The sequence below is a fragment of the Monodelphis domestica genome, chromosome 2 (assembly GCF_027887165.1).
Source record: "Monodelphis domestica isolate mMonDom1 chromosome 2, mMonDom1.pri, whole genome shotgun sequence".
Taxonomy (NCBI): Eukaryota; Metazoa; Chordata; class Mammalia; order Didelphimorphia; family Didelphidae; genus Monodelphis; species Monodelphis domestica.
Window position 1 is genome coordinate 118,761,665 of NC_077228.1, and position 27,526 is coordinate 118,789,190.

General features: G+C 34.4%; 1 protein-coding gene across 3 annotated transcripts in view; it reads right to left on the bottom strand.

Annotated features, from left to right (window-relative positions):
* Nucleotides 1-27,526, bottom strand: part of INTS7 (integrator complex subunit 7) — a 108,318-nt gene that overhangs the window by 20,038 nt on the left and 60,754 nt on the right. For all 3 annotated transcript variants that reach the window (XM_016430141.2, XM_001366601.4, XM_056815895.1), the window contains 8 exons: nt 23,880-24,014; nt 21,606-21,703; nt 19,633-19,872; nt 15,801-15,938; nt 12,999-13,205; nt 6,195-6,389; nt 5,474-5,577; nt 3,640-3,708 (listed from right to left, as the gene is read on the bottom strand). In XM_016430141.2, coding sequence (XP_016285627.1) covers nt 3,640-3,708; nt 5,474-5,577; nt 6,195-6,389; nt 12,999-13,205; nt 15,801-15,938; nt 19,633-19,872; nt 21,606-21,703; nt 23,880-24,014 — 1,186 coding nt within the window. The remainder of the gene's footprint in view (nt 1-3,639; nt 3,709-5,473; nt 5,578-6,194; nt 6,390-12,998; nt 13,206-15,800; nt 15,939-19,632; nt 19,873-21,605; nt 21,704-23,879; nt 24,015-27,526) is intronic.

The window sequence follows — 27,526 nt, forward strand, 5'->3', positions numbered from 1 at the left end:
GATGAAACCAATAATGGGGATTATGATCCAAACAATTTGTGCCTATTTACCTCTTTTGGGTTTATATTTTCTGGTTTTGTACAAGTGTAGATGGATGTTTTTTGGAATTGTCTGTAAACTAAAGGCTATGTTTCAATGGATATGCAGGGATTCTGAACTTAGATTGATGTTATAGAGCAGTGTTTTAAAGAAGGCATGGTACCAAATAATTATGCTGGCTTATGGCTTAAGGGAAGATATCATGTTTAAGGATAGGAACAGAGGAAAGGTTAAGGAACAAATGAGATTGGAAAGAGAAGCTGCAGAATTGAACAAGAGCCCAGTGAATTTGTTTCCTTTTAGGGATGTTCCAATTATTTCTCACAATGAAGTGTTTAATGTAAAGTCTCATAAGTGTCAAATTAGTTATTTCTTCAGCATGTACTCCTTAAGAAAAAGGTCAGCCTGATTTGCTCTTTTTTGTATCTCTCAGTATTAAGCATGGTGCCTGATACATAATAAACACTTAATAAATGTGCCATCTCTCACTGCTTTTCAGGAATACAGTATAATTTGGAGGAGTGGGAAGAAGACCACTATGTATGTATGAAGAATGAGAATGAACAGTAAACAAGCTAAGTGCTTTTCAAGTATTAGCTTTTGTAGATGAGGAAACTGAGGTGGATAAAGTGACTTATCCAGGATCACATAGCACATAGAGTCTGAAGGGAGGTTCAAATTTAGGCGTTCCTGACTCCAAGTGCAGCAGTCTATCCACTGTACATCCTATCTCTGATCAGGTCTGGAGAGTTAGCCTGGATATGCAAGTCCAGAAGACAGTTAAGTGGGCAAATCTGGCTAGAGCAAATAATTTCCATAGAAAATACTAGAATATGAGATTGAACCTATAACCACCCCCTAAATTAAAAAAAAAAAATCTTAAAGCTAACAGCTCTCTTCCTGTTAAATGGTTTTTAAAGAGAAAAAGGATATTTGAGAACGCACACTGGTCAGATATATACAAATGCTGTTAATCAATTCTGTACTTAATGAGTGCATGACAAGACATAATGGAGATTCATTCATACCATGAATTTTAAGGCTCCAACATAAAATCAATGGGATAAGAGACAAAAGGTCATTTTGTTGTTCCTCCTAGGCCAGGGTATTCCAAACTGTGTTGTGTGGAACCTTAGTGTTTATGAAGTGTTAGCTAATGGATGAAAAATGTTAACGTGAGGTGAGGCCTCTATCCTAGGCTGTACCTCCAAAAGACTATGCTTATGCTAAGCCATGGCACACTATACACACTTCCCCATTTGGGCTCTAATTGCTGGCTGACCCTGTTTTAAATAGCCAGGGTCTGTACAAAAGGGAAAAGCCTGAGGCAGGAGGTATTGCCCCTCATTGATGACCATTTCTATTCATACATATGGTTCTATTTTCTTCTTACCAAAAAAGAAAAAAGACAAATGCCAAGGCAAAATGTATAAGGCTGGATTGAATAAAGAGTGAGAAAAGAAGAACCATAAGGGACAAAATAGTTTAGGTCCAGTCTTACTAAATATATATAAAAATTATATTCAATCTGTTTTTTAAATGACAAGCTCATTATATTTTGCTTTTTCTGATACATTACTGAAAAAAACATGAGGTAGAAAGTAGAGAGTAATATCCTCATTTTATTATTGAGGCATTCATAATCAGTTGTTTCTTTTACGAAGTATTATCTCATTTGTTTCTTATAGCAACCCCACAAAGTAGGTTCTGTTATTATCCCCATTTTAGAGTTGAGGAAATTGCAGCAAAGGTAGGTTAAATGACTTTTCCAAGGTCATGCTGCTACAAAGTGTGTGAGGCTAAATTTGAACTCAGGTCTTCCTCACTCCAGGTACAAGGTTCTAGCCACTGTGCTGCTTAGGTGCCTCAGGAGCTTCTATCTCACCAAGAGATATTTGTCTACCTGAAACACTAGGAAGCAAGTCACTATCTAAAGCCACAGTAGAGCACATCAGATTCTTACCCATCCTGAAGAATTCCCACTCTTATATGTGCAACACAAAGGAAATCAGAAAGTGGGATAGGTTTTGTTTGTGTGTTAGTATGGCTAATCAATCAAAAAATGCTTATTATGTTGTGCCAGGTACCAGGGACACTAAGACAAAATGCCCAAGGAATTCATATTTTGTCTGCAGAAACAACATGCCTGCATATAAATAGATACAAGAATAAATACAAAAGGGGGCAGCTATGTGGCTCAATGAATTGAGAGCTGGACCTAGAGAAAGGAGGTCCTAAGTTCAAATTTGGCCTTAGATACTTCCTAGCAATGTGACCCTCGGCAAGTCACTTAACCCCCATTCCCTTACACTCTTCTCCTTTGGAACCAATACATAGTATTTTTCTAAGGCAGAAGGTAAGGGTAAAAAAAAAAAGGATTAATAAATACATGGAAATTCTAATGGGGTAAGATCAGACATTGGGGACCATCAGGACATGGTGCTTGTGCCAAATTCTAAAGGAAGAGGTAGGTAGAGGTGAGAAGGAACAATATTTCAGGTGAAAAGAACAGCAAGGAGATGGAAGGTCTTGTGTAGAGACAGCAAACTTCTAAGTCTGGCTAGATGGTGAAAGATATGAAAGGGAATATCAGTTTGGATAGGCATATTGAAGCCATATCACAAACACCTTTAAATGGGAAATGTAGGTGTTGGTATTGGATCCTGGAATTTTTTGAGCAGAGAAATGATGTGATTAACTCTGAGTTCTAAGATATATGACTTTAGCAGCAGGGTAAATGACAGACTGGAGAGGGTAGTGACTTGAGATTTTGTAACAGTCCAGATGAGAAATGATGAGGACTTAACTGAGAGAGCAGAGAGAAGGGAAGGGATGTGAGAAATGTTACAGAAGGAGAACAGGAAAGAAGTGCCACCAGGAAATTGGCCCAAAATTGAAGTTTGGGATCAGTCAACTGGAAGGGCATATTTATATGAAAAATGAAGGTGTGGGGGAACTGAATAACCAAAGAGCATGGGAAACATGTTAAAGGTCATGTCATTGAGATGAGAGTGTAAAAACTATTTGAAATTCTGAAAGTAGAAGCTAAGTTATAAATGGTCCTTTTATAAGAAAAAAACAGGAATTAGGTGATGGTATAAAGGCACTGAGGATAAGTAAGAGAGAATTAGTTCAAGTGAATGAGGCAAGAGCAGAAAAGAAATGTGCCGCAATCTGCTGGTCAACTGGTGAAGAGTTTTACAGGGCTCGTGTATAGTGATGGGAAATCAATAATTGAGGGAGAGATGTTAAAAACTACTCAGCTGATGCTTCATGTTGTCTTTGAGAAATTTTAATTAGCAATTTCAGTTTTGAATGCATATTCCAAATCATAAAAAACACAAGAAATGCAAAACTATGACCCTATTATTTGGGGAAGAACTTTAAAAAAGAAGGAATTCAAATTCCTTTTGTTTTGGAAAGCCAAAGGATGTTTCAAGCAAAAATCATTAATTTCTTTATGCTAAAATTTTACCCTATGGGAGATGTAAAAGAGCAATTAAAAACAATGGCTATTTTTGCTAATTTGAATGATTTTAGAAATGCTACCAGTAGAAAACCAAGGGGCAGAAGATAAAGCAACAATTTAATCAGGCTTACCTTGCCGATTCTGGATCCAAAATCAGGGCTTCTATTGCATGAGAGATCAGCAAACAACTCTGCTGCTGTCTAGAATAATGTTAAGGATTTTTTGGGGGGGGAATGGGGGGTACAGACCTATAGATTTGTGATTTTATTGGTGTCAACACCCAGTATGGAAAACTCCACTAATTAAGTTAGCAACTTGTCTCTAACTTAAGAAATTTATAAGAATGGTCAAGTTGCCCCTCAATATTAAAGGATATATTAAAATATAGAATTTCAATATTAAATAAAACGCATAAGAATTTTAAGCTGGCAGGGAGCGTAATGATCATCTGGGGTTTGAGTTTCACTAAATGAGTCAGCTCTCTCTTTTTAAAAAAATTTTGAAGATTTATTTATCTACCAATTACATATAATAACAAATTTCTCCATCAGTTTTCCTAAGTTATATGATCCAAATTGTCTCCCTCCCTTCTTCTCTCCTGTAGCTGGCAAGCAATTCAATCTGGGTTATACATGTATTATTCACACAAAATGTATTTCCATTTTATTCATTTTTGTAAGTGAATAATCTTATAGAACCAAAACTCCCAAATATATACCCAAATAAACAAGTGAAAAATCATGCGCTTTGATGAGCCAGCTCTTAGGAGCTGTACTGACTTTGGGCAAGTTGTTTACTATCTTCTGAGCCTTGGTTTCTGGGAAATGGGGATAATCTCACAGAATTATTGTGATGCTCAAATGTGTTGGTGCAAGTGAAGCATATGATATAAACTACTATCATTTAGCCCAATCACTTAATGTTACAAATGAAAAAAACTATGATTCGAATAGGTTATATCATTTGTCTAACTAAGGTAACTGAATCTTAATAAGGGGGGAAGGGAGAAGGAAGTGAGGGAAGGAGATGGTTTGGATCTTATAATTTTGTAAAATGTATATTGAAAATTACTTTTACATATAATTTGAAAAATAAAATATCTTTGAGTAAATTTTTTTTTAAATTTCCTTCCTGGATATATAAAAAGTTAAGTATGATAATTATGACAATGAAAAGCTTCAGTAATATTAGCAGGAGCAGCTATACTAAAATTAGTTAAAGGGCTATTTTCTTTGTGAAAGGGATATACACTAAATAAATAGAAGTTCTTCTATCCATCTTAGTTTATAGCAGGAATTAACCTTTATTATGTCACAGAAATATCAAAATAACATTACAATAACTAAATTTCTAATAGAAGTTGGTGAAAATAAAGATGTATTTTTCCTCCACCTAAGTTCATGGACTGTGAACCCAACTTTTAAGAAACTCCCAGTTTAATCATGCATTTAGATTCTATGGCTTGAGGGAGTATTAACTTGAGAGGTTTCAGAGAACAATGATGATTAGAGCTTTAAAGATAAAGAAATGTCAGACCTCAAGGTCCCTTCTAGTCCTAAACCTATGATCTTATAAATAGAATTATAGAGTATGAAGTAGAGAAACACAATAATGGTTTCTAGAATAAAAATATATTATCCTTGAATAGTTTAAGGAATATTACTGATCACCATCAGTAGGATAGATACTTAGGATAGTGCTTCCTTTTTATGGAGGTATTTGAGAACAAATTTCTCATATGTTCCCCAAGACAGAACATATTAGAAATAATACCTTTCATTTTTAAAATGATAAGGTAAATATGTACTCTCTGTATATCCCATGTTAGTTTTTTAAAACTATGCTTATTATTTAAAAATAGGCTTATTTTGATGGGCTACATGTTGTCAAGGAAGCATTACCATGCAATACTTTGTACTTAAAAGACTATTTAAAAGTACAATGGATTTGGAGCAGGCAGGATACAACTCAACATTCCTTAATGTCGCTGAGTCTGCATCAAAAGATGCCTGATAAAGATCCTCATAACGGGAGGCGAGGCTTCGGAATTCTTCCATAGACTGTTTCATCTAAAAAGGAAGAAAACTGCAATGACCACACATTTTTTAAAAGCTGTTATATAAAAAAGAAACAAAATAAAATCTGCCTCCAACTGATGAACATCATGCACATTCTGGTGAATGCTCAATTCTTATACCTTTTAATTTTAGAAAGTTTTAAATCAGAATGTTAACTAAGCATTTCTAAGAAATGCAAAAAGACAAAATTGATATAGTCAGAAGTATAATAATCTACATATAAAAATAAGTATATATGAAGTAAAACATTTTTTTCCTGGCTATTTTATAACAAAAATATCTTAATGCTACCTAAATTAAATCTTTACATCCATTAAGTGAAAAAAAACCCCAAAACTTTTCTCCATTAAGAATCTAATGCTTTATGATCTTCTTCATAGAACAAAGATGACAAAATGCAGGTTTTCTTTTCCCCATAGAAATATTTTCCTTCATGAAAATTTGAAATAAAAAATCTGCTTCTGAAACCAATCAAAAGCCAAATGGAAAATAACATACCAGCCAACTGTCAGTAATAGGCCTTGTACACCATTAAAATTTGTTACCTCATAAAAGACTTCAAAAAGTCTTACAAGACAAACCTATCTGAGAATAGATTTGAGACATGCCTGATTGGAGATGCGGCCACATCTTTGAAGGTCATTTCCCAAAGTCATGGCTATAGTTGTAGCAATAGCAGGGGGAGGACTTGTCTTTAGGCTATTACAGGTGCAGAAAAGTTGAGAAAAGGCCTGCAGAAGGTCAATTCTGAGTTTTACAAACTCACACTGAAAACTTAAAGGATTCAGAGGTGTGCTGGCAGCCTAGAAAAACAAATATAAGTTTAAGTATGTATGATGTAAACATGATACTAAGATGGTGCACATTAAATGACTGTTATAATTCAAGCAATAATACCAATAATAATGTATAATCCAAACCAAGATAACAGAATTTTCATAAAGATGGAAAAATACCTAAATTTATAAGGGAAAAAGCCTAATCTAAAAAAGTCAAATATACTAGAGAAAACATGGGCTATGAGACATGATCATCTAAAGAAACATGGGCCTGAATGAAATGGTGAGCCATCCTTACATTCTGGACTGGGTATGATATGTAGGAAAAATAGACAATAACCTATATGGAGTCACAACATACAAGGTACAATTTGAGGGCTACTCCTAGAATTTGCTGATATAACAACATTTATTTCCCTTGCCAACCTGTCAGGACAGAGCACCATCTCTTTCTATAAGAACTGAAATTCATTTCACTAGAGCCAAGAATGGTCAAAAACATACAAAGTAAAGAGGAAGGGGCAGTCAAGTAACGGTGGATAGAGCACTAGGTCTGGAGTTAGGAGACCCTGCATTCAAATTTGACCTCACACATTTCTTAGCTGTGTGATCTTAGGCAAGTCACTTAATCCCAACTCCCTAGCCTCTACCACTTTGAGGCCAGCTTTCTCTCCACTTTGCCATACTGTCAGGAGGCAAAACTGGACCAAAAAATAAAAATGACCAAGAGGAGTAGGAGTTTAAAAAAAAAAATTTTTTTTGAACCCTTACCTTCTGTCTTAGAATCAATACTGTGTATTGGTTCCAAGGCAGAAGGGTGGTAAGGGCTGTGAATTTTAAAACTACTCCACCCTACTCAGGCTGTACTTTAGAAGATCTGATTTAGCTATCTCCTGATTAGTAACAATGGAGATACTTGGTTTAACAAAATCAAGTCTTGGGAACTCTACATTTCTCCACCATATTTAGTTTAACAAGGTCAGGAATGTCTGCACCATACTCAAGGATTAAGTATTTGAGAAAATGGCTTTCAACAGACATGTGCAGAAACAGCAGACAGACCCCTGGGCTGTCCTAAGTCAAGCTAAGCTAACACTGGTACAGATGAGATGCAGGAAAGTAATGTAAAGTAATGTAAAGTAAAACCGTCTATATAGGGCACGTCACTTGCTCTCTTTGGCCTCTTTTCCTGGAGAGGAGTCTCTGGCTGGCAGCATGCTAAGCATTCTGACATCTTGGTGTGATGGCAGCTATTTGTCTGGGTTTTGGTGGTGAGTTTGCCCTTGAGCTAATTCAGGTTCAGGCATCTTGGTTGAGCCATCTTGGAGTTCAGGCTGATTCCTTCCTCTTTTTCTCTCCAAAACTTTACCTTCTAGAGCCTCTAATCTTCCCACCCGGCACAAGCCAGGCAGGAGAAATCCTAAACCCTTTTCCTTCTTAAATTTCTTTCCACTATATTAATTAAATCACCATAAATTTCCAGACTGACTTGGGTAAATTTTTTTTTGTTATTTAAGATATCCATGGCAGCCAATAATTAATATAGTTTAGGTCACAACGCTAAAATTATCCTTTACAGGGCTAGGCCAAGGGGGTTAAGTGACTTGCCAAGGGTCACATAGCTGGGAAGTGTCTCAGGCCACATTTGAACCCAGGACATGCATCTGTAGGCCTGGCTCTCAATCCACTGAGCCACCCACCTGCTCCCTTGAGGAGTGAGAGTTTTGAATTCAATAGAAGAAAATACCTACTTCCAAAGGGATGAAGCTCCTATTTGGGGTGGGGTGGGGTGGGGTGGGGTGGGGTGGTGTGTGTGTGTGTGTGTGTGTGTGTGTGTGAGAGAGAGAGAGAGAGAGAGAGAGAGAGAGAGAGAGAGAGAGAGAGAGAGAGAGAGAGAGAGAATTGCTCAGTGGATTGAGAGTCAGGCCAAGAGATAGGAGAGGTCCTGGATTCAGATCTGACATTATATACTTCCTAGCTGTGTGACCCTGGGTAAATCACTTAACCCCCATTGCCTAGCTCTTACTACTTTTGTGTCTAGTTACCAAATCACAGTATTGATTCTGAGACAGAAGATAAGTGTTTTTTTTTTTTTAAGTATTTAAAACAGAGGCTGGACAATAGCTTATCAAAGAGAAAACTGGACTGGGAAGAAAGTTAGAAAGAGGTCCTATACCTTTATGCTCTCTAATAATTCTATGAACAGTAGGCTCTATTTAAGTTTTTATATTGATAAGTTTTTATCCAGTCTCTGCTTAAACACTATATCTATCTACCCATTTAGATATGTCAAAAACACCACCAAATATTTCTTGTCTGATTATATAAACCGAGAGTTAAAAAGGACCTCTCAGATCATCTCAGAAGATAAGTGATGAGGTCATCACTTATCTGAAATATGAATCCCTTTTATAACATTCCTGAGAGGTGACTACTCAAATTCTTAACATCTTCGTTTAAGGAGAGCTTACGGTTAGCTTTAGGTTATTCAAAAGATTATACTGAAGAATTCTCTAAAAGAATGTGCTACATCATAGCAGAAGCTAGGATTAGTTATTATTAAAAGTACTTAATGGGATGTTTCTGAAGATAACTCTACAGAACTGAATATATTAACTGATAAATTTAAGCTATGTCTTAAGTCCTAGGACATTAAATTTAGATGATCTTTATATACTTAGTTTTATGAAGTATTTTCTAACTTATTTTGGTAGTGAATTTTTAGTTCCCTCAATTATAAAATGGGCATAACAGCACCTGCCCTGCAGGGTTGTGTGGGAATAAAATGAGATATTTGTAAAAGAGATTAGCACAGTGCCTGGTACATAGTAGGCACCATATAAAAACACTCCCTTCCTTCCCTTGCTTAATCTAAATTATTGAGAAATATGGTAATCTTTTATCAGATTATAAATATGTTCTCACCTTTATCCTTTTCTGAAGGTATTACTAAAGAACCAGCCATATGCAGGCAACTAAGTGGTTCAGTGGATAGAGAACCACAACTGGAGAGAGAAGGTACTGGGTTCAAATTTGGCCTCAAGACATTCCCTAGCTATGTGACCCTGGGCAAGTAACTTAATCTCAGTTGCCTAGTCCTTAATGGTCTTCTACCTTGTGAAAGAAGGAATTTGCAGGAACATGCAAATGAGGTGAAATTGCAGAGAAGCAAAGGAGAGGAGCCTTGGAATGTTTATGAAAAAGAAACTATAGCACACGTTCATGCAAATTCCTTCCTTCACTTGGAACCAGCACTTAGTATTGATTCTAAGACAGAAAGTAAAGGTCAAAAAAAAAAAAAAAGAAACAATCATATGACAATAGAACCAGAAGGAATCTTGAAGATTATCTAATTTAAGACTTATTTGATACTTTTTTTTTTTTAATCCCTTACCTTCCGTCTTGGAGTCAATACTGTGTATTGGCTCCAAGGCAGAAGAGTGGTAAGGGCTAGGCAATGGGGGTCAAGTGACTTGCCCAGGGTCACACAGCTGGGAAGTGTCTGAGGTCAAATTTGAACCTAGGACCTCCCATCTCTAGGCCTGACTCTCAAGCCACTGAGCTACCCAGCTGCCCCCCGACTTATTTGATACTTAAGAAATTTGAAAACATGTTTTATCACTTGTCCAGAAATCACAAAACTAGTTACTGCTTAGGTAGGTACCAGACTGATGGTCTTCCAATAGTAAAAGAGTTCATATAATTCTTCATATTTTCCCTGTTATCTACAATAAAATCCTGGCCAGGACAATAGGAAGCATAGTGGGGGCTCAACATAAACTCACATACTAGCTATGTGACTCTTGGCAAGTCACTTAACCAATACCTGCCTCTCTTTTCTCAACTACAAAATGGCAACAATAATAGTACTCATCTTCCAAGGTTATTACAAAGATCAAAGGAGATATTTGTAAAGTGCTTAGCACAGTGACTGGCATATAGTAGGTGCATAATAAATATATATTTCCTTCTTCCTCAAATCATGTAACAAATAACAAAACATATAATTTCCAGCACTAGTACAGCTGATAAAATGCTTATTTGAAACTATAAAGCTAAGTTATTAACAGGTGAAAATAGTGTGGATACTATTAGGCAAAAGCTAATAAATTACGTTACCAATATAAATATATTCCTAAGAACATGTTTCCCACATACTAGGGAATTAAAATACTCAAAGAGTTCACAAAAGCCCCCTTGTCCCTGAAAGCTTCAAACTTCTAACTGGTTGGGCAGGAACTACTAAAACCCAGTCATTTTCTCAAAGATGCACTAATAAGGACATGGATGGATCGTTAATTAATTAGTAGGTAAACAAACATGGTTATGCTCTAGTGAATCAAAGGAGATATTTATAGAGAGCTGTGCAAACTTCTAAATGCTAATTAAATGTCAGCAACTATTATGATGTTCCTTTCATTTTTCCCCTTCTTTAAATAAGATAAGAAACTTCCACAAATTTGAATGCACAAAATGAAATAAACAAATGGGACCTTCATATTTCAAAAAATGCATTCTTAATAAAAAAAAATTTTAACCAGATAAAAAAGGCACCAACAAAAATATCTTCAACTCATAACTGCCTCACTGTGTTATTCTATTTTAATTTCCATCATTATTATAAAAAACAATAAAAGAAATTTTCTGCTCTATATAAGTTATTATATTACTATTATATTTCTGCTTGACCTGAACATAACAGTTCTTTTTACTGAAAAAGCTGGATCTTTTATTCTAAATAGCACTCATATCATGTGTTACTGTCACAATCCATTTCCAGAATATCCAGCTAGATTACTGTTCAAATTTTGCCCGGTCATTAAAAATAAATGAATGAGTGAATGAATGAATGAATGAATAAATATTTTTTAAAATGTGGGTGGCTCAGTAGATTGAGAGCCAGCCTAGAGACAGGAGGTCCTAGGTTCAAATCTAGCCTCAGACACTTCTTAGCTGTGTGACTCTAGGCAAGTCACTTAACTCCCATTGTCTAGCCTTTACTGCCTTGGAACCAGTACCCAGTATTGATTCTAAGAGGAAAGGTAAGGACTTAAAAAAATAAAATAAAATAAAATAAAATAAAATGTCACCCACAAAGCTAACTTTTAAAAGAGATATGTATTATTGCCTTCAACAATTAATTAAAATTAGATTTCAAAAGCTTTAGTCCAAGCACATGCTAGGAGAAAACACCTACAATTTCATGTTCTCCCATTATGCATTACTTCATATCAGAATAGTTCATTTGTCAGAGCTTCTAAATTTGAAAGTCATAAATGACACATACTCTCCATATACTTTGTGATACTGAGACTCATTGGCCTCCTCCTGTTCCTCATTCACAAGACTCTATTTCCTAGGCTGAGCCTTTTCTCTAACCGTGTCTCATATCTGGAATACTTTCCTTTTCATCTCTACCACCTCCTGGCTTCTCTGATTTCCATCAAGTCTAAGCTCAAATCCCACTCTCTACCAAGGGTATTTGCTAGTTCCTTCCCCTGACGTATCTTCTCTGAGATTATCTTCCATTTACCCAATAATTCTCTCTCTCATCAAATATTTGTTTGGCTGTTATGTAGGAAACAGTCTATATTATTAGAGAACAGAAACAGGACCAATAAAAGGAAGGAAGTTTTCTATCTCAATATAAAGAAGTAGTTAATAGTTAAAGATTCATTTTAAAAAAGGCAAGGGCCACTTTGTGAGATGGTGAACTTGAATTTATGTGTGGAATTCTCTCCCTCAAGTTACAGGTAAAACCCTACCTTCTACCACAAATCTTTCCCAATCCCCCTTAATTCTAATGTTTTCCCTCAGTTGATTACCTCCCACTTATACTGAATATAGCTAATTGTACATAGTTGTGTTCATATAGGTACTCTCCCATAAGATTATAAGCCCCTTGAAGGCAGGGACTATCTTTTATCTTTCTATCTCCAGCACTTAGCATAATGCTTGGGCACATTGTAGGCACTTGATAAATGTTTACTGACTATTCAGGCCAATAGAGGGACTCTTTTTCCAGACTGTTGTAGAGAGGATACCAGAACTGGGTATAAGGTTAGACTACATGACCTGAAAGGTCTCTTTTAACTCTTAAGATTTTAATGAAATGAGAATTATTCATCTTTTGTCCTTTTTTTAGTAACTGTAAGAAAAGAACACTAAAGCACTTGTTTCCTTTTTTTGTTTTTAAAGAAAACTTTACCCATCACAACTGGATATCACACATAAGTAGATGCTTAACCAATGGAGTTTGATGTTAATAATAGTGGTAATGACTTGTGTAGAGTACTGTGTAGCAGAAGGATAGAGTGGGAGGATTCTTTATTCCATTCATACTTTCTATACACAATTGGCATTCTTCCTTCTAGAAGGGATTTAACTTGCTCTTACTATAATTAAACAAATTTTGATTTTCTGTGCATGCTTTAAAAAGGGGATTCACTATCAGTATTCTACCAAATAGCAGTTTAAATGAGTATTGGGATGATAATTAAACCCTTCTTTTTAATTATTTATAAGAAGTTAAAAGGTTATTGAACCAAGTCTTTGAAAGAGGTAATTAAAAGACCACTCAAACAAATGTCTATTTTCACACAGGTCATAATTATTATAGCAAAACAGACTCACTGTTAAGGATGCTATTCCTTTATGGTAGAATTTTAAAGATTCAGCAATGCAGGAAAGTGCTGAACTGTAATCCTCTTCTTGCAACCCAGTGAGGCACTGCTCTGCATGGGAGAATTCCTTCAAACTGTTCAGCCAAAAGTAGAAGTGTTCTGAGGCTACCTGAGTCAGCAGACTTTGATAAAGCTCTCTGGCCATGTCATGATTACCCTAAGAAAGGACAAAAAAGGGAAAGTGATATTTTTTTTACTTGAAATAGTTGATGCTGCACCTAAAAGGAAAACTGAAGTTTGGATAAGTTTGATAATTACTCTTCACATGATATACTTTGAGATTCAGTGAAAATATTTCTTTAGGATAAACTTACTAAATTGTTCTCATAGAAGATAAATTTAGATACAAAAAAGAAAAAAATACAATTAATTTTAAGTTGAAGCATTGAAATTACTTAGGGGAAAAAACTCCATATTAGATTAAAAACTGCTAGGAAAACTGAAAAGCAATCTGGCAAAAATTAGGTTTAAGGTAACATCCTATGCCACATTCAACAATAAATTCAAATGAATATATGATCTTAATATTTAAAATCACACCACTGAAAAAAACCTCAAAACATTAGAAGGTTAAGTATATCATATACCTTTCATGGCTATGGGTAGAAGATGTATTCTTAACCAAATGATAAAAGCAATTACAAAACATAAAAGTATAGGTGAAACTGAAAAGCTTCTGTACCAACAAAATTAATGCATCTAGGATAGGAAGAAAATTAACTGAATGTGGAAAAAAATCCTTGAAAATAAGGGTTTAATATTGTATATATAAATAATGAAGATTTACATTCATACATACACTACACACACTCTTCAACAGATAAATGAACAAAAAGATAGAAAGTTATCAAAAGAAATGCAAACTATTAACAATCATAGGAAAAATGCTCTAATTCACTAATAAAAAATTAAGAAATACAAATCAAAATATCCCTGAGGTTTCACTCCATTCCCAGGAAATTGACAAAAATGACCAGAGAAGGGAAAAGAGTAGATAGACATAATGGTATAGTGTAGGTGCATCTGTGAAATAGCACAACGATTTTGTAATTTGTAATTATGAAAATAAAGTGACTAAAATGTTCATTCCCTTTGGGTCAGAGATTCGACTAGTAGGCTTATATCCCAGAGGTTACATAGGAACAAAGACCCCCTCCCACCCCCCCCACCCCCGCCAGTGCTTTTTGTTACCACATAAAAGAACTATTAACTGAGAAATGAATAAACAAATTGCAGAGAATGAATGTAATGGAATAAGACTATACTTTAAGGAAGGATAAATATGGTGACTATAAAGAAGCATGGAATAACTTATATGAACTGATAAAGTGAAGTAGTAAGCAAAACCAAGAAAACAATATAAACAAATGACTACAATAATGTAAATGAAGAACCACCATCACAAAAAAAAAAGTGAATATTGCAGAGTTAAAAAGAAGAAACATGGTAGCAGAGAAGAGATAGGAGAAGATACTTCCATCTAACTTCTTTGCAGGTTCATAGATATGGAATATTTCATATATATTCAGGCTTTTAAATAATTTATCAATGGATTTTGCTATTTTTCCTTTCTTTTTTTGGTAAAAAAAAAGTATCTTTTATATATGATTGCTCTCTGGGAGGGGAGGGGAGGTCACACTAGAAGAAATATTGGTGATAGAAAGCTAGTCATTTTAGACTTGACTATGAAAAGTAGCAGTACCCTTTTCTCATCAATTTGGAAAAGCATACTTTTTCTGGTAGGAATGGATAATTATATCTATGATTTCATTTGCATTAAGGAAGTCCCTGGGTAGAAATTTCCTCCACTAGGTCTCTCAGGTGTTTTGTTTCAGAGGTAAACTTGAATGCTGACTTTCCTGACTCCAAAGTCAATCCCTCAACCTACTTTTCTGTAAGCACACATCTTTTTTGGTCTATTTATACTATTTTAGAGAACAACTGGATGAAGATTCTGGAATCTATTATGAAAAAGAAAAACAGATAAATACATTTAATTCTAATTATTTCAAACTTCCTTCAAAGCATTTCTCAGATTTTATCATTCCAGGTCCTTCACTACTAAGATTCCTGAAATGTAGAATCCTCTTAAAACAAAAGAGTAAACATTTCCTTTTTTTTTAAACCTTAGAAAGAACTGGTGGGGACTGTTGAGTGTAGGGGAGTGAGAAGAGATACATAGAAATTTCTTTCTTTCTTTTTTTTTTAAATCCTTACCTTCCATCTTAGAGTCAATACTGTGTATTGGCTCCAAGGCAGAAGAGTGGTAAGGGCTAGGCAATGGGGGTCAAGTGACTTGCCCAGAGTCACATAGCTGGGAAGTGTCTGAGGCCAAATTTGAACCCAGGACCTCCTGCCTCTAGGCCTGGTTCTCAATCCACTGAGCTACCCAGCTGCCCCCAGAAATTTATTTCTTATGTAAAAAGATTCATGAATTCTTCTAAGTATAGAAAAGTGGTGGATTTTGTATAAAGTGTATAGTGATGATGGTTGAGATATATAGTTCGTGCTAGACTTAAATCTTTTGGACTTCTGTAGAAACTCACAATGATTCTGACATATAGGCTTGTAATATATATATTTTAATAAGAAAAAAGTTTAAAATAATCTTTCTCCACATCATCCAAATTCTTAACCCAAATCTTAGAATTATTTTCATCCTAAGCAGTAAGTGTAGTTGGTAAGCCTTCATTCTGAGGATTCTTTTGTGTTGTTTCTCTCAATATAGGCTATTTGGAAGATTAGTACCTACCATCCTAGATGCCTGTCTGGCAATCCGGTATACCGTCCAACCGTTAGAGACATTCTCAAGTTGTTGTTTAATAACAGTTTTAACTTCAGCAGATAAGGTTTTTTGACTGGCTACAAAAATCACAGTGGCTAAAGAAACCTAATGTCAAAAGAAACAAAAAAAAAGTGAACATAATTACCCATATAATGGCAAAGATATTCCATGATATCCCCCCACCTTCCCCCAAATGATAAGATTCTCTTTTGATTCTGAATGCTCCTTCTCCCTTTCTCTTTCTGGTATTATATTTTCATCAATACTTCAAGGATCCATTATTCAACCTGGATGAACAGATTGTAACTCCCCTATTCCACTGAAGTCTTCTTGAGTTGCTGTGGTTGAAACAAAGCAGGTAAGCAATCTTTTGGTAAAAAAAAGTATCCAATTTTAGCTAGGATATCATATAGTAGATTGCACTGCCTATACTTCAGTTTGGTTTGAACTGAAAGGGCATTAAATACATTTGAAGAATCTGAGAACCTTGGATCCATCTATCTCCAAGCTATGATGTAGATTTGACAAAAGATTTTAGTGAAGACACAAATAACAACAATATTTGAAGTTATTGTGATTCTAAATTTATCTTAATCAAAAGTAATACCAAGGAAGGCTTCTGGGACATAAGTTGTTTTCATGAAAATTATAAAGGCTAAAAAAAATATAAACTACTTAAGCAAGAAAAACAAAAAGCCCTCATTGTTAGCCATTAATTTGAAAATTCATTTGTTAAATTAGCACTCAATTCTAGCATAAAGCTTTTTGAGGTGACACCAAATAACAATGACCTCCCAAAATGTTAAGAAAAATGAACTATCTTCAAGATGGAAACGTTATTTCAATTAGAAATGAGCTTAGTTAGCTGTCTCTGACCAATTATAAATACTGACACTTTCAAACATGCTTTGAACTGGTGGTATTTGTTTTCCTAATGAAACCAAAAAGCACGACCAGGTGACGTTTTCAACATTCAATGCCCTCTTGTGGATGAAATATAGAATACATTTTTTATGGACGTGTGAATATCTTCTAAATCTGTTTCTACCAGCATTTCTCAAGCATTCAATCAATAGGTATTTAAGTACTTTCTATATGCCAGGCATTGCACTAGGAAATAGGGATACAAATACAATAAATGGATAAACCTTCCTGCATATAAAGCTGGAAGGGGCTGACAATCCACCTTCCTCATTTTACAGATAAACAATCACAGGTTAGGAAAAATTAACCTAATTGCCAAGGTTATAAAGAAGGGTAAGCATTTGGGTATAGATTCAAACCCAGGTCCCTAGATTCCAAATCCAGAACTTAGAAAAAGAAGTAACTCATTTTAATTTCCAACATGGAAAGCAAGTTAAACTAGGGTCTGAATGGCATAAAGAATGACTACAAGTGAGTCAGTCATATAGCTTAGACGAGTCAGTTGGCTGGTATGCTGCCAAGATCATTTGTTTCTGCCCTTCTCTCTTCTTTACTCTTGGCTATATATCTTCAATACTTTCTACCTTGCTGGTCTTGGGGACTGAGAATTCCTCTTGTTCCCCACCAAAGACCACTTCAAGACAACTTCTTTACCACATTTACTCAGGAACTTATCCTCTAAGATTCAGTCTCAAAATTTACCACCCAATCTGCATTATGGTAGTTGTAACATATTCTCATTGGACATTATTCCCGCTCCTGTATGCTACTATCTAAGCAAAATGGTCTTTTCATTGAGGATACTCCATTTTCCATCTTTGTGCCTTTGCAATGGATGTTCCATGCACCATGAAGAAGGAATGTTCCCTCTTTAACTCTATCTTACCAAAACCTTCTTTCAAGGTTTACTTAAGGGTTATCTTGGCATTGCCCTGACTCTCAAAATACCTTGTTTTTAATTCCTTTCCTATTTGGTTGTACAAATGGAGTGCCCAATGGGATTTTTAAAAAATTTGGATTTGTTTATATTTATTTTATATGTATCTATATATAACTGTGTTGTCTTCATTAGAATAGAAGTTCTTGATGAGTAGGGATTGTTTTGTATAACTAGTGCATACCATGCATCTGGTACACACTTGCTTAATAAATATACCATGCATCTGGTATACATTTGCTTAATAAATACCCATTGATTTATTAATTGGTAGATATTTCTAATCCACTGTTTTGAAATGAGGCATTTAATTCATAATTTAGTTGCTTCATAGGTAGAAAAAAGGCTTTGTCTCTTGGAAATTTAGTTGAGATGTTAGCAAGGCTATTTTAGTTGAACTGTCCTATAAGAGGGACAAAACAGTATTTACTTCACAGGATTATTGTGAAAATCCCAAATCAGATATGTGTAAAATACTTAGCACAATGCCTGGCACATAGTAGGCAATACATGCTTGTTTCCTTCCCTTTCCCTAAAGTTCTTAGGAAAAAAGGTAGTTGTGAAAGGGAATTTTTAACTCCCTTTGTTTATTTTAATTTAATCAAGAATTTAGAGTGCCCCTCTTTTCACATTTAGTCAGGTACTTGAAGAACCTTTTACTAGAAATGGAAGTTCACACCCTCAAAGACTGGAAGTAGATCCCACTGAGAGTGCTCCACACCCCGGCAGGCTAGACAAATTAAGGAACTGTGATTGGTTTCTAAGATATAACATTAAGGAACTGCTGGGTGGAGAACAGTGCTCATAAGGTGAGAGACAAAAGGAAGTCAGGCATTCTTATTTTGGATTCCCATTTCAGATATGGCTTCTGATTTTGGCTTCCTGATATGGACTTTGGATTCTGGTGGACATTCAGATTCTGCATTGGTGGCTCTTGAAGAGACTACTGTGACTCCTGGTTGGGGATCAGTTCCCGAGGGAGACTTTGTCGGAGTTGAGCTGGATTCCCCTGGATCAGCAATTATAGGGTATTTAGATAGGCAATAATTTCTACCTCCTTCCTACTACTCTCTACTTTGCTGTAATAAAGCTACTAAAGCTAACAGCCTCATGACTTAAGATTTAATTTTTATAAATGGTGACCACAATAACTTTTAAAACTCTTTATATTTGGCCAAAAACAATTTTAACTCTTATATAGTTTTAAGAGTAGTTTGATTGAAAAAAAGGATTTTCTAGCTCATTACTAGTAACAACTCAAACAATACCCAATGTACAAAATTAGTCAAACATTTTGGTTCTAAACACAGTTTTGAAGTCAATTCTCTCATATAGTGTTCCCTATTACTTTTATACCATCACATATAAAATTTTTGATTTTTTTAAGTTTACCATTTGCTTTAATAAAATATTAGATTAAATACAATGAGGTATTTACTTCAAAGGGTTGGTGTGAAGATAAAAAAGACTATAGCAGCAAAGATTTAGAGTCGGAAGGGACTTTTAATATCACCAATTCAATCCCTTTATTTTATAAATGAGGAAACTGAGGTATGATAAGAAATGGAAAGGGATGAAAGTAATTATCCAAGGTCACACAGGTGAGATGTGAATCTACATTCTCTGACTCTTAAGTCCAACAACTTTTTTCCAATGTAATAATGTTAGTTCCATGAGGACAGGGACTTTTTTGCCTCTTTTTGTCTCTTCAGCACTTAGAACACCTAGCACACAGTAGGCCCAAAATAAATCTTTCCTGACTATAATATCAGTAACATATTTTTCAAAACCTTAAAATTCTATAAAAGTATTAGTTTTGATTATTAGTAACCTGTCAGGTTCACTCAAGTTGTATAGTAGTTTAAATGTTTTAAAAACAGACACAATTAGACTGGGTCCTACGAAATAATAGTACATTTCAAAGAAGTGGTTTCCTACCAAAAGCTCTTGTTGTTTATCAGTAGAAGAACGTCCAATTACTTTGTAGAGTTCCATTAAGTCTCCAAGCATCCCATCACCCAAGACTGGCAGCTGCATGGCAATGGAAGCCAGACAGTGGCACATGAGAATCCTGGATGCATCCTGAGCACTGTGTAACTGAGTCAGCAAAGACTCAACTACTGACTGGCTAAGATGAGGACGGCACTTGGCCAGCTTCACCATACAAGTCAAAGCAATCTGCATATCAAAAAAATCAGTTTAGTAATTCTCATTTTCTAGTACTTAAATTCATTCTTAATGCAAAAGAATTCTATACACCAATTATTAGTAACATAGTGGGCTAACTTCTTGGAGATACAATATAATTTGTGTTGGATGGGACCTCAGTGGTTATCTACATTAAACTATAAGTAATAAAAATCTCTTGTACATTAATCTAAGAGACTCCTCTTAACCTCTATAGAGTAAGAAAAGAAGGTTCTTCCTTTTCTTTCTGAAACCACTTTTGATTATCCCTGGTCAACTTCAAAGCACTGGACATCCTTCTGTGTTTAAGTGTTGTGCTTGAGATCTGCTTTGGCAGCCATCTGCCTCTAGTAATTTCTTTTGCTTTCACTTTTACAACTTTAACTTTTTAAAGGGTATTTATGAAATGTATGTATGTGTGTACAAATTGAGGAGGAGTTGGTGGCTGTAGAGGCAGGAGTGGGGAAGAGAGAACACACATATGGGGGTTAGCATGTGCTTGTTTACATCTGTAGTTTCAGCCTTCTATTGTGAATCTTAGAATGTAGGAATGTATTCCCTGATATGGGTATCCTCCTATATGTATAATTTTCTTCCTCTTTCACTTCTGATTTGCTAGCCTTTTTATTTCTTCTACTCCTTAGTTTAATTTTTAAAATAATTTATTTAATGTCTTTTCTTATAATTGTATTTACCTTTCTTATGTTTCTGTTATTTGGAAGCAGAATGATCTACTCACCTTTTTGTTATTTTTAAAAATGTCTTGGGGGCAGCTGGGTAGCTCAGTGAATTGAGAGCCAGGCCTAAAGACAGGAGGTCCTAGGTTCAAATCTGGCCTCAGTCACTTCCCAATACACAGTATTGATTTCAAGATGGAAGGTAAGGGTTTAAAAAAAAAATAAAAATGCCTTAATTGTTGCTCTGTGAAGGTCCATCTTTTTTTTAATCAGTGGTGCTTAGGTTGAGGATGTCATTTGGGTTGCTTAAAAGAAATACTATTCTTGTCTCTGATCTCTTGTTAATGTGAAGTAATATTGGTTATGAAATCAATCTTCATATTTTAATATGAATTGGCTAATTTCCTGTTACTTAAATTGTTCATTTTAACCATCATGTCCCTTAAAGCTTAAAGGATGGGGTTTTGTTTTTTAAATATCTTATGCAATATCTCTACTTATTTTGTCTATTTGGCTCTGGGTACTCTGTATCTAGTGACATAATTCCCCCTTTTTAGGGGTGGTTTGAGTTGCTAAAGGTTCCTTCATTTTCTGAATTTTCATTTTGCCAGTTAAACACTATAAAAAAGCATTTCCTGACTAGTCATTAGCCCTACAGTATCAAAATCCAGTACCACTAAATTCCATATATAACATATATTTATATTCATGTGTCTAGATGTAAAATTCCATCAGCTCTAGGTAAAAATATGGTATATATGACTTTATATATGTCTTGAGGTTCACATTAATATTGTATGTTTTAGATTATAAACTCTAAGTCAGAAGAGATCATAAATTTTATCTGCTTTATACTGTATTCAAGACAATATTGTATACACAAATGTTTAATCTCTTAGGGTGAAAATTTAAAAGTGTCAGCTTAAAATTTAATTTGGGTATCTTTTGGGATTTTTTAGATGAAAAACTAGGTTTTAAAGTGAAGATTAAAATAAAGCTTTTGTTCATGTAATATAAACAACTATGTTAAAGCAAGTAATATATCACCTTTAAAGTTGCTTGAGCACCTGGACTATCATCTTGACTACAAAGCACCAGGAGAGATTCGAGACCAAAGACTGCATCCTGTTCCAATGCCAAGAGTTCTAGAGAAATAAATTATACATACTGGAGTGATGAAGTATTAAAAATAAAAATATAAGTACAGTGATAACAAACAGCCTGAGAAACAGAAATTACTAAAATTCATATGGCCATTACAAAGATAGTAATTAAGACTGAAACAGTTTCACTGGGATAAAAAGTGAACATAGCATTTCTTTTTACCTTCTACACTACTTTAATGAAATATGACATCCCCCCCCCACTTATTAAAAGTTAATATGACAAAGATAGTAATAGAAACTCTTAGGTGGGGAATACTATAAGGAATAGTAAGCATACAGCATGCTTTATGTCTTCTCTAATGGATAGTATATTTAATATGTATAAAGTTATACATTAAACTATCCAGAGACTACCTAATTTCTATGCAAATATTAGTCAGGACAACAAAAACTTATGGTTTATAATGAAAGCTGAATTATACTTGTAAGATGTAAATATAAACTAAACCAACACCCTTATAATCTCATTAACTTAAAAAGTCAAATGCAAAAATAATGAAATCCTTTGTATCAAAAATATTTTTTTACTATCTTTTCAGTCTTTAAGAATTACAATTCTTCTGGAATGACCTGACAACTCTAAATGAATAATAACCTGAAATCCCATCATCATGTTGATTCACTCAGTTTTTAATACGCAATACTTTTCAATTCCCTCCCATGGCCTCTTCCTTCTTATAGGCAGAACACTAAACTGCTCCCAAAGCCTTCTTTCTTAGGGGGCTAGGATCTACATTTTTCAAGGAACTCTCCATTTTCAGCAGCTCAGCTTGGTTTCTTTATAGAATATCCTGTTGCTGGTACTCTGTAACTTCTCTTCCTCTCCCTCCATTTTCTTAGCTTCCTACTGTGTGTTGTTGCCCTCTTAGATTGTAAGCTCTTTGAGGAAGCTCTTATCTGTAGATAAGTTCTAACAGATAAGGGTAGAGAGAATTGAGTATGAAATGGAAGACAGATAAATGAAATGCTTTTAAAGCAGATGTGCTCCAAACAGAATGACTAGAGACTAAGAGAGGCTACTGTATTGGTAATTCCTACACAAAAGACCAAAAATAAGCAACTAACCATAACTGGATATTCTGATAGACACTTACTGCTTATGGAATCTCACTGACATGCATAGTGTAGTAGTTAAAAAAGTGGATTTAGAAGTAGAAAAATTAGATTAAAATCCCAGTTCTAGTTCCTACTAGTCGGATGACCTGGGGAAACTTCCTTAACCTTTCTGGTCTTCAAAATAAGGGGTTGGACTAGTTAATCTTCAAGTCCTCATCTAAAGAGCCAATATATTCCTTACATATGAGTTTACTGCTTAACAAATGTTACTTGTTGATAATGGAATGCATATGTCTTTTAAAAACCTTATAGTTTTATAGTTATAACTATAACCTATAGTTAACTAAACAAGTAGAGAAAACTCAGAAATGTCAAATAACCCATTTTCTCCAAGCCAAATAAATCAAGTGTTTCTGAAAGCCGTAGGTGAAACAGGTATAGTAGGCTAATTCACATTTCTGTTTGCTTGAATCATCTTTTGTTACTTCAGCCCCTGATCATGTTTAATAAGGTCCTAGAAAGATTACACATATTCCCCCCCACCCCCAAGTTTCCTGTGGGGAATGCTAAAGGAAGAATCCATGGTTAGTTTCACAGAAGATACCTATTAGAAGTCAAAAGTGTCCCTACTTGCAAGAATACAGATATAAGAAGAAAAACATGAGGAAATGGAAATCTCACCAAACCTTTCAAATTCTAGTCTCACTGCCTATATTGTAAAAATTTCTGTAATTTCTTATTTTGCTCAATAAACTTTGAAAAATCTTTATTTAAGACCATTTGGTAGTGACAGTCAAGAGGTATAGCATGATGTGGAGTAATGAGAGCTACACTTAAGACTTAAAGTTAGGAAGAACTAGATTCTTCTAACTAAATATCTGTGATATTTACTAGCTTTGTGACCTCTTGCCTGACAATCTGAGGCTGCCAGATTCCTCATTAGGCTATATAGGGTTCTAGCTCTAAAATTACTAATTAATCCTATGATAGAGCAAAGTACTTAATAGGATAATGACAGAAGGAGAGGGGAAAAACAAAACACACCAAAAAGCTAGTATAAATGTTTAAGTCTCCAACCCAAAAAATTGCTCAAATTTACCTTTTTCTTGACAAGAAGCAGTTATATTAGTTAGAACCCTTACTCCATGAACTGCAATACCTCGGTTATTATGGTAACAGCATTCTTGTGCCAATTTGACTAAATCAGATGACCTTGGTGAAGTAACTGAGTTTCCTAAAAGGAAAAAAACAGTACAAATGAAATTCATCATAACTGTCTAAAGCAGTGGTTCTCAACCTCTCAATTTGTAGCAATGAGAATACATAATGCATATCAGGTATTTACATTCCGAATCATAACTATAGCAAAATTACAGTTTTGAAGTAGCCACCAAAATAATTTTTTGGTTTGGGGTCACTGAAACATGAGGAACTGTATTGCAGGGTCACAGCATTAGAAAGGTTGAGAACCACTGGTCTAAAGCAATATGGATTATATGTCCTTTTTAATTTTTAAGTTAAAACTTCTTGCCTTGCTTTTATCTCATTTCCCATTCCTACTGGTATTATAACATAATTTTACTTCTTTTTGTCAGAATGGCTACGTAAGAGAATTTTTAAAAACCTAAATCTAAAAAGAACCAATGTAAAAAACAAAATAGAGCTATGAGTATACTTTAGAAATTAAATTCCACATTTTCAGAATGGACTAGAGATGATGCTACAAGCTCATTACTTAAAAAATATTCAATCAATGATTTTTCTTGATAAAATTAATATACAGTACATGCTTGAAATACATATTTCAAGTTTCTGTATTAAAAAATAATGGATAGGTGATGAAAACACTACACAAAATGAAACTCTGAAAAACTCTAAATCTCAGAAAAACACAACATATTTATGAAAGTCAAGAGATTAATTAAATCACAACTTTACAAAAATACTCATCAAGCATTTTTAATAATAATAGGTGCCTCCCAGATTGCCACATATTAAATCTTAACAGTACAGCTTGTTTTATTTCCTTAAGTTAATTGGGATAAAAACAAAATTATTTGGACAAATCTGCCACCAAGTCGAGAATTGCTTCTTAATCAAAATAAAGATAGGAGACAGTTACCAAATAATTTTAAGGAAAAAAAATATCTATTTTTATATTGAAAATGAAGTGGCTATTTAATAATGGCCCAAATTTAAGATACTTATTTACCTGGTTGTCTGTTTTGAAAATTCACATGGTGAGTGATAAACAACTTGTGAAGTTTTATAACATCAAAGGAAATGATCTATTCTCAAACATCTGGTTTTGTATGATGGCCCTAAAAAAAATCTGAAAGATTCTAGGAGCAGATTAACTTAAGGACAGTTTCAGAAAGAGAACTCCATTATTATAGTTTGTTTGCTCCTGCTGGCAACTAAAAAACAAACCAAAACAAATGAAACCCAGTCTTTATAAGGAATAGGGATGCCTTCTATACACTACATGAAAAACTGATGTTTACTATTAACAAGACTAAAATAAATACATTGTTTTTTTGCCACTTCAAATAACTTTATTCCTGGCTTGTTATATCAAGCCTTCTAACTATGACAGTTGGGTAATAGGTAGGTTAATATTCCTAACAAACCTAACCAGTTTTTTCTTTATTCAGGAATCCAAACCTCACCCTTCTCCTCCCAAAGAAGTAGTTCAACCTATAGAATAACCTTGTGGTTTATATGGTATCCTTTCTCAGAAAGTAGTATAGCTTTCTTTTTCATTATTGAAAAAAGTTTCTACACCTCTTTATCTTCAGTAATTTATAAGGTTATTACGCCAAAATATCTTTGTCAATATGTTGCTGGCTAAAACAAATGTGCATCTTAGGATCTAGGTTTAAAGAAAAAAAAATCCAATTTATGGCTTATGCTACTAAACCAAAAGATTATCACTCTTTTAAAAAGTTTTCTTTTTTTTTTTTTTTAACAATATGACATCTTTGAAAGACATTTCTCAAGAAATGTAAAGTCAGGCCCACTAAAGGTAAAATATAATAATTTGCAAGCCTTCCAATCAAATAGAGATCAATTTATGAATGGACATATTTCCTCTTCTGTAAGTCAAAGATAAGAAATGTGGATTAAAAATGGTACAGTGGCATAAGTACTAGGTAGAGTTTTACTTAAGATATATTTAATATTTGGATAAAAAAATAAGAAAAATAACAGCATTGCAGAAGGTCCTAGTATAATCAGTAGTTTTCTTATATTATTTGCTTACCTAATAACAATGGCTTAAAATCTCGAGTTTCCCATTCCAAATTGTAATAGAAATAGTCAATGACAACCAAATGTTGATCTGCTGCTAATATCTTTAAAAAATGTCATTTGCCATTGTACTATATATAATAAAAGAATGAAATGAAGTGCTGTTTTAAGATTGTAATTTTTCTGTTGCTCAATTCATTAACAACTTTTTAAGTAAACCATGGTTTGTTATTAGGAGCTGTGCAACAGAAGCTCGGTGATTTTCAAGGTTATTCAGCTCTTCCTCAGGCTCAAATCACTATTAGTATTCAATTGTGGGCCTAGTCCAATTGCTGTCTTGTGAGGAAACTTTATTCAATTGTGAGAATTGGGGGAAAACTATATTGCATTGTTATAGTCTAACCTCTCGTAGCTGGGAAATTAGACAATCTTTAGACGTTTAGACGTTTATACTGGCCAGAAAGTCAGATCTAAAGATTGATGCAAGTTTTCTAACAACTATCCATCTCAAGCAACTCATATGCCTTATCTGAAAACTGGCCCCATAATGATTAATCAGTTGTTATTTCCACATTCCTTTTTTTTGTTTTTGTTTTTTTTACAGATAATTGAATGGGGGAATGGGGGTACTTTTTTTTTTTCTGAATTCAGGATATTGTATCTGCTTATACTCACAATCCCAACTTGGAAAATCCCTAATCTTCCTCCAATTAGAAATCAGATTACCTAATGTATCCTGCTTAATTGTTTCCTAATAATTCTTATTTGATTGTTTTTAATATATAAAAGTCTGTTTCCCCCTATATATGGAATCTAGCCGTAAGCTGGCCTGGTCCCAATTTGTTGGGAAACTGACATGTATTGCTTAGTACACCAATAAACTCAGAAGCTCAAAATCTTTGTTTCGTCAGTCATTTCATCTTTCACTCACCAGAGTCCAAAGACTTGGGGTTTGATCTCTTGCCCTGGTGGGGGTATATTCAGTAATAAGTCACAATCTCTCTGGAATTCAGTTTTATTATTTGTAAAATGATGGTGGTACAGTTACTGCTATCACCACCATCACTGCTAACTACTAATCCTAATCTTAGCATTCATATAGCCTAGACAAATGCTTCTTAATTATTATTTGATCTTCATAATTATTTAATCCCCATAACAACTCTGGGAGGTAGGTGCTATTATTCTCTCCATTTTACAGTTGAGGAAATTGAGGCTAACAGAGTTTTTAGTGACTTGCCCAGGATCACAGAGTTAAGAAATGTCTGAGGTAGGATCTGAACTTGTCTTCTTGTCTACCTGACTTCAAAGAGCTGTTGGAAGGAAAATACTTTAAAGCTGCTAAATGATATATAAATAGAAATCATAACTGAATATTTATTTTTACTTATTTATTATGCACTTTTAGTAGTCCAGGTATAGAATTAGACTGCCCTCTTCTTTCCAAACCCGGACAAACCTAGCCTGCCCCTCTCCCCCCGCCCAATTCAAGAATAT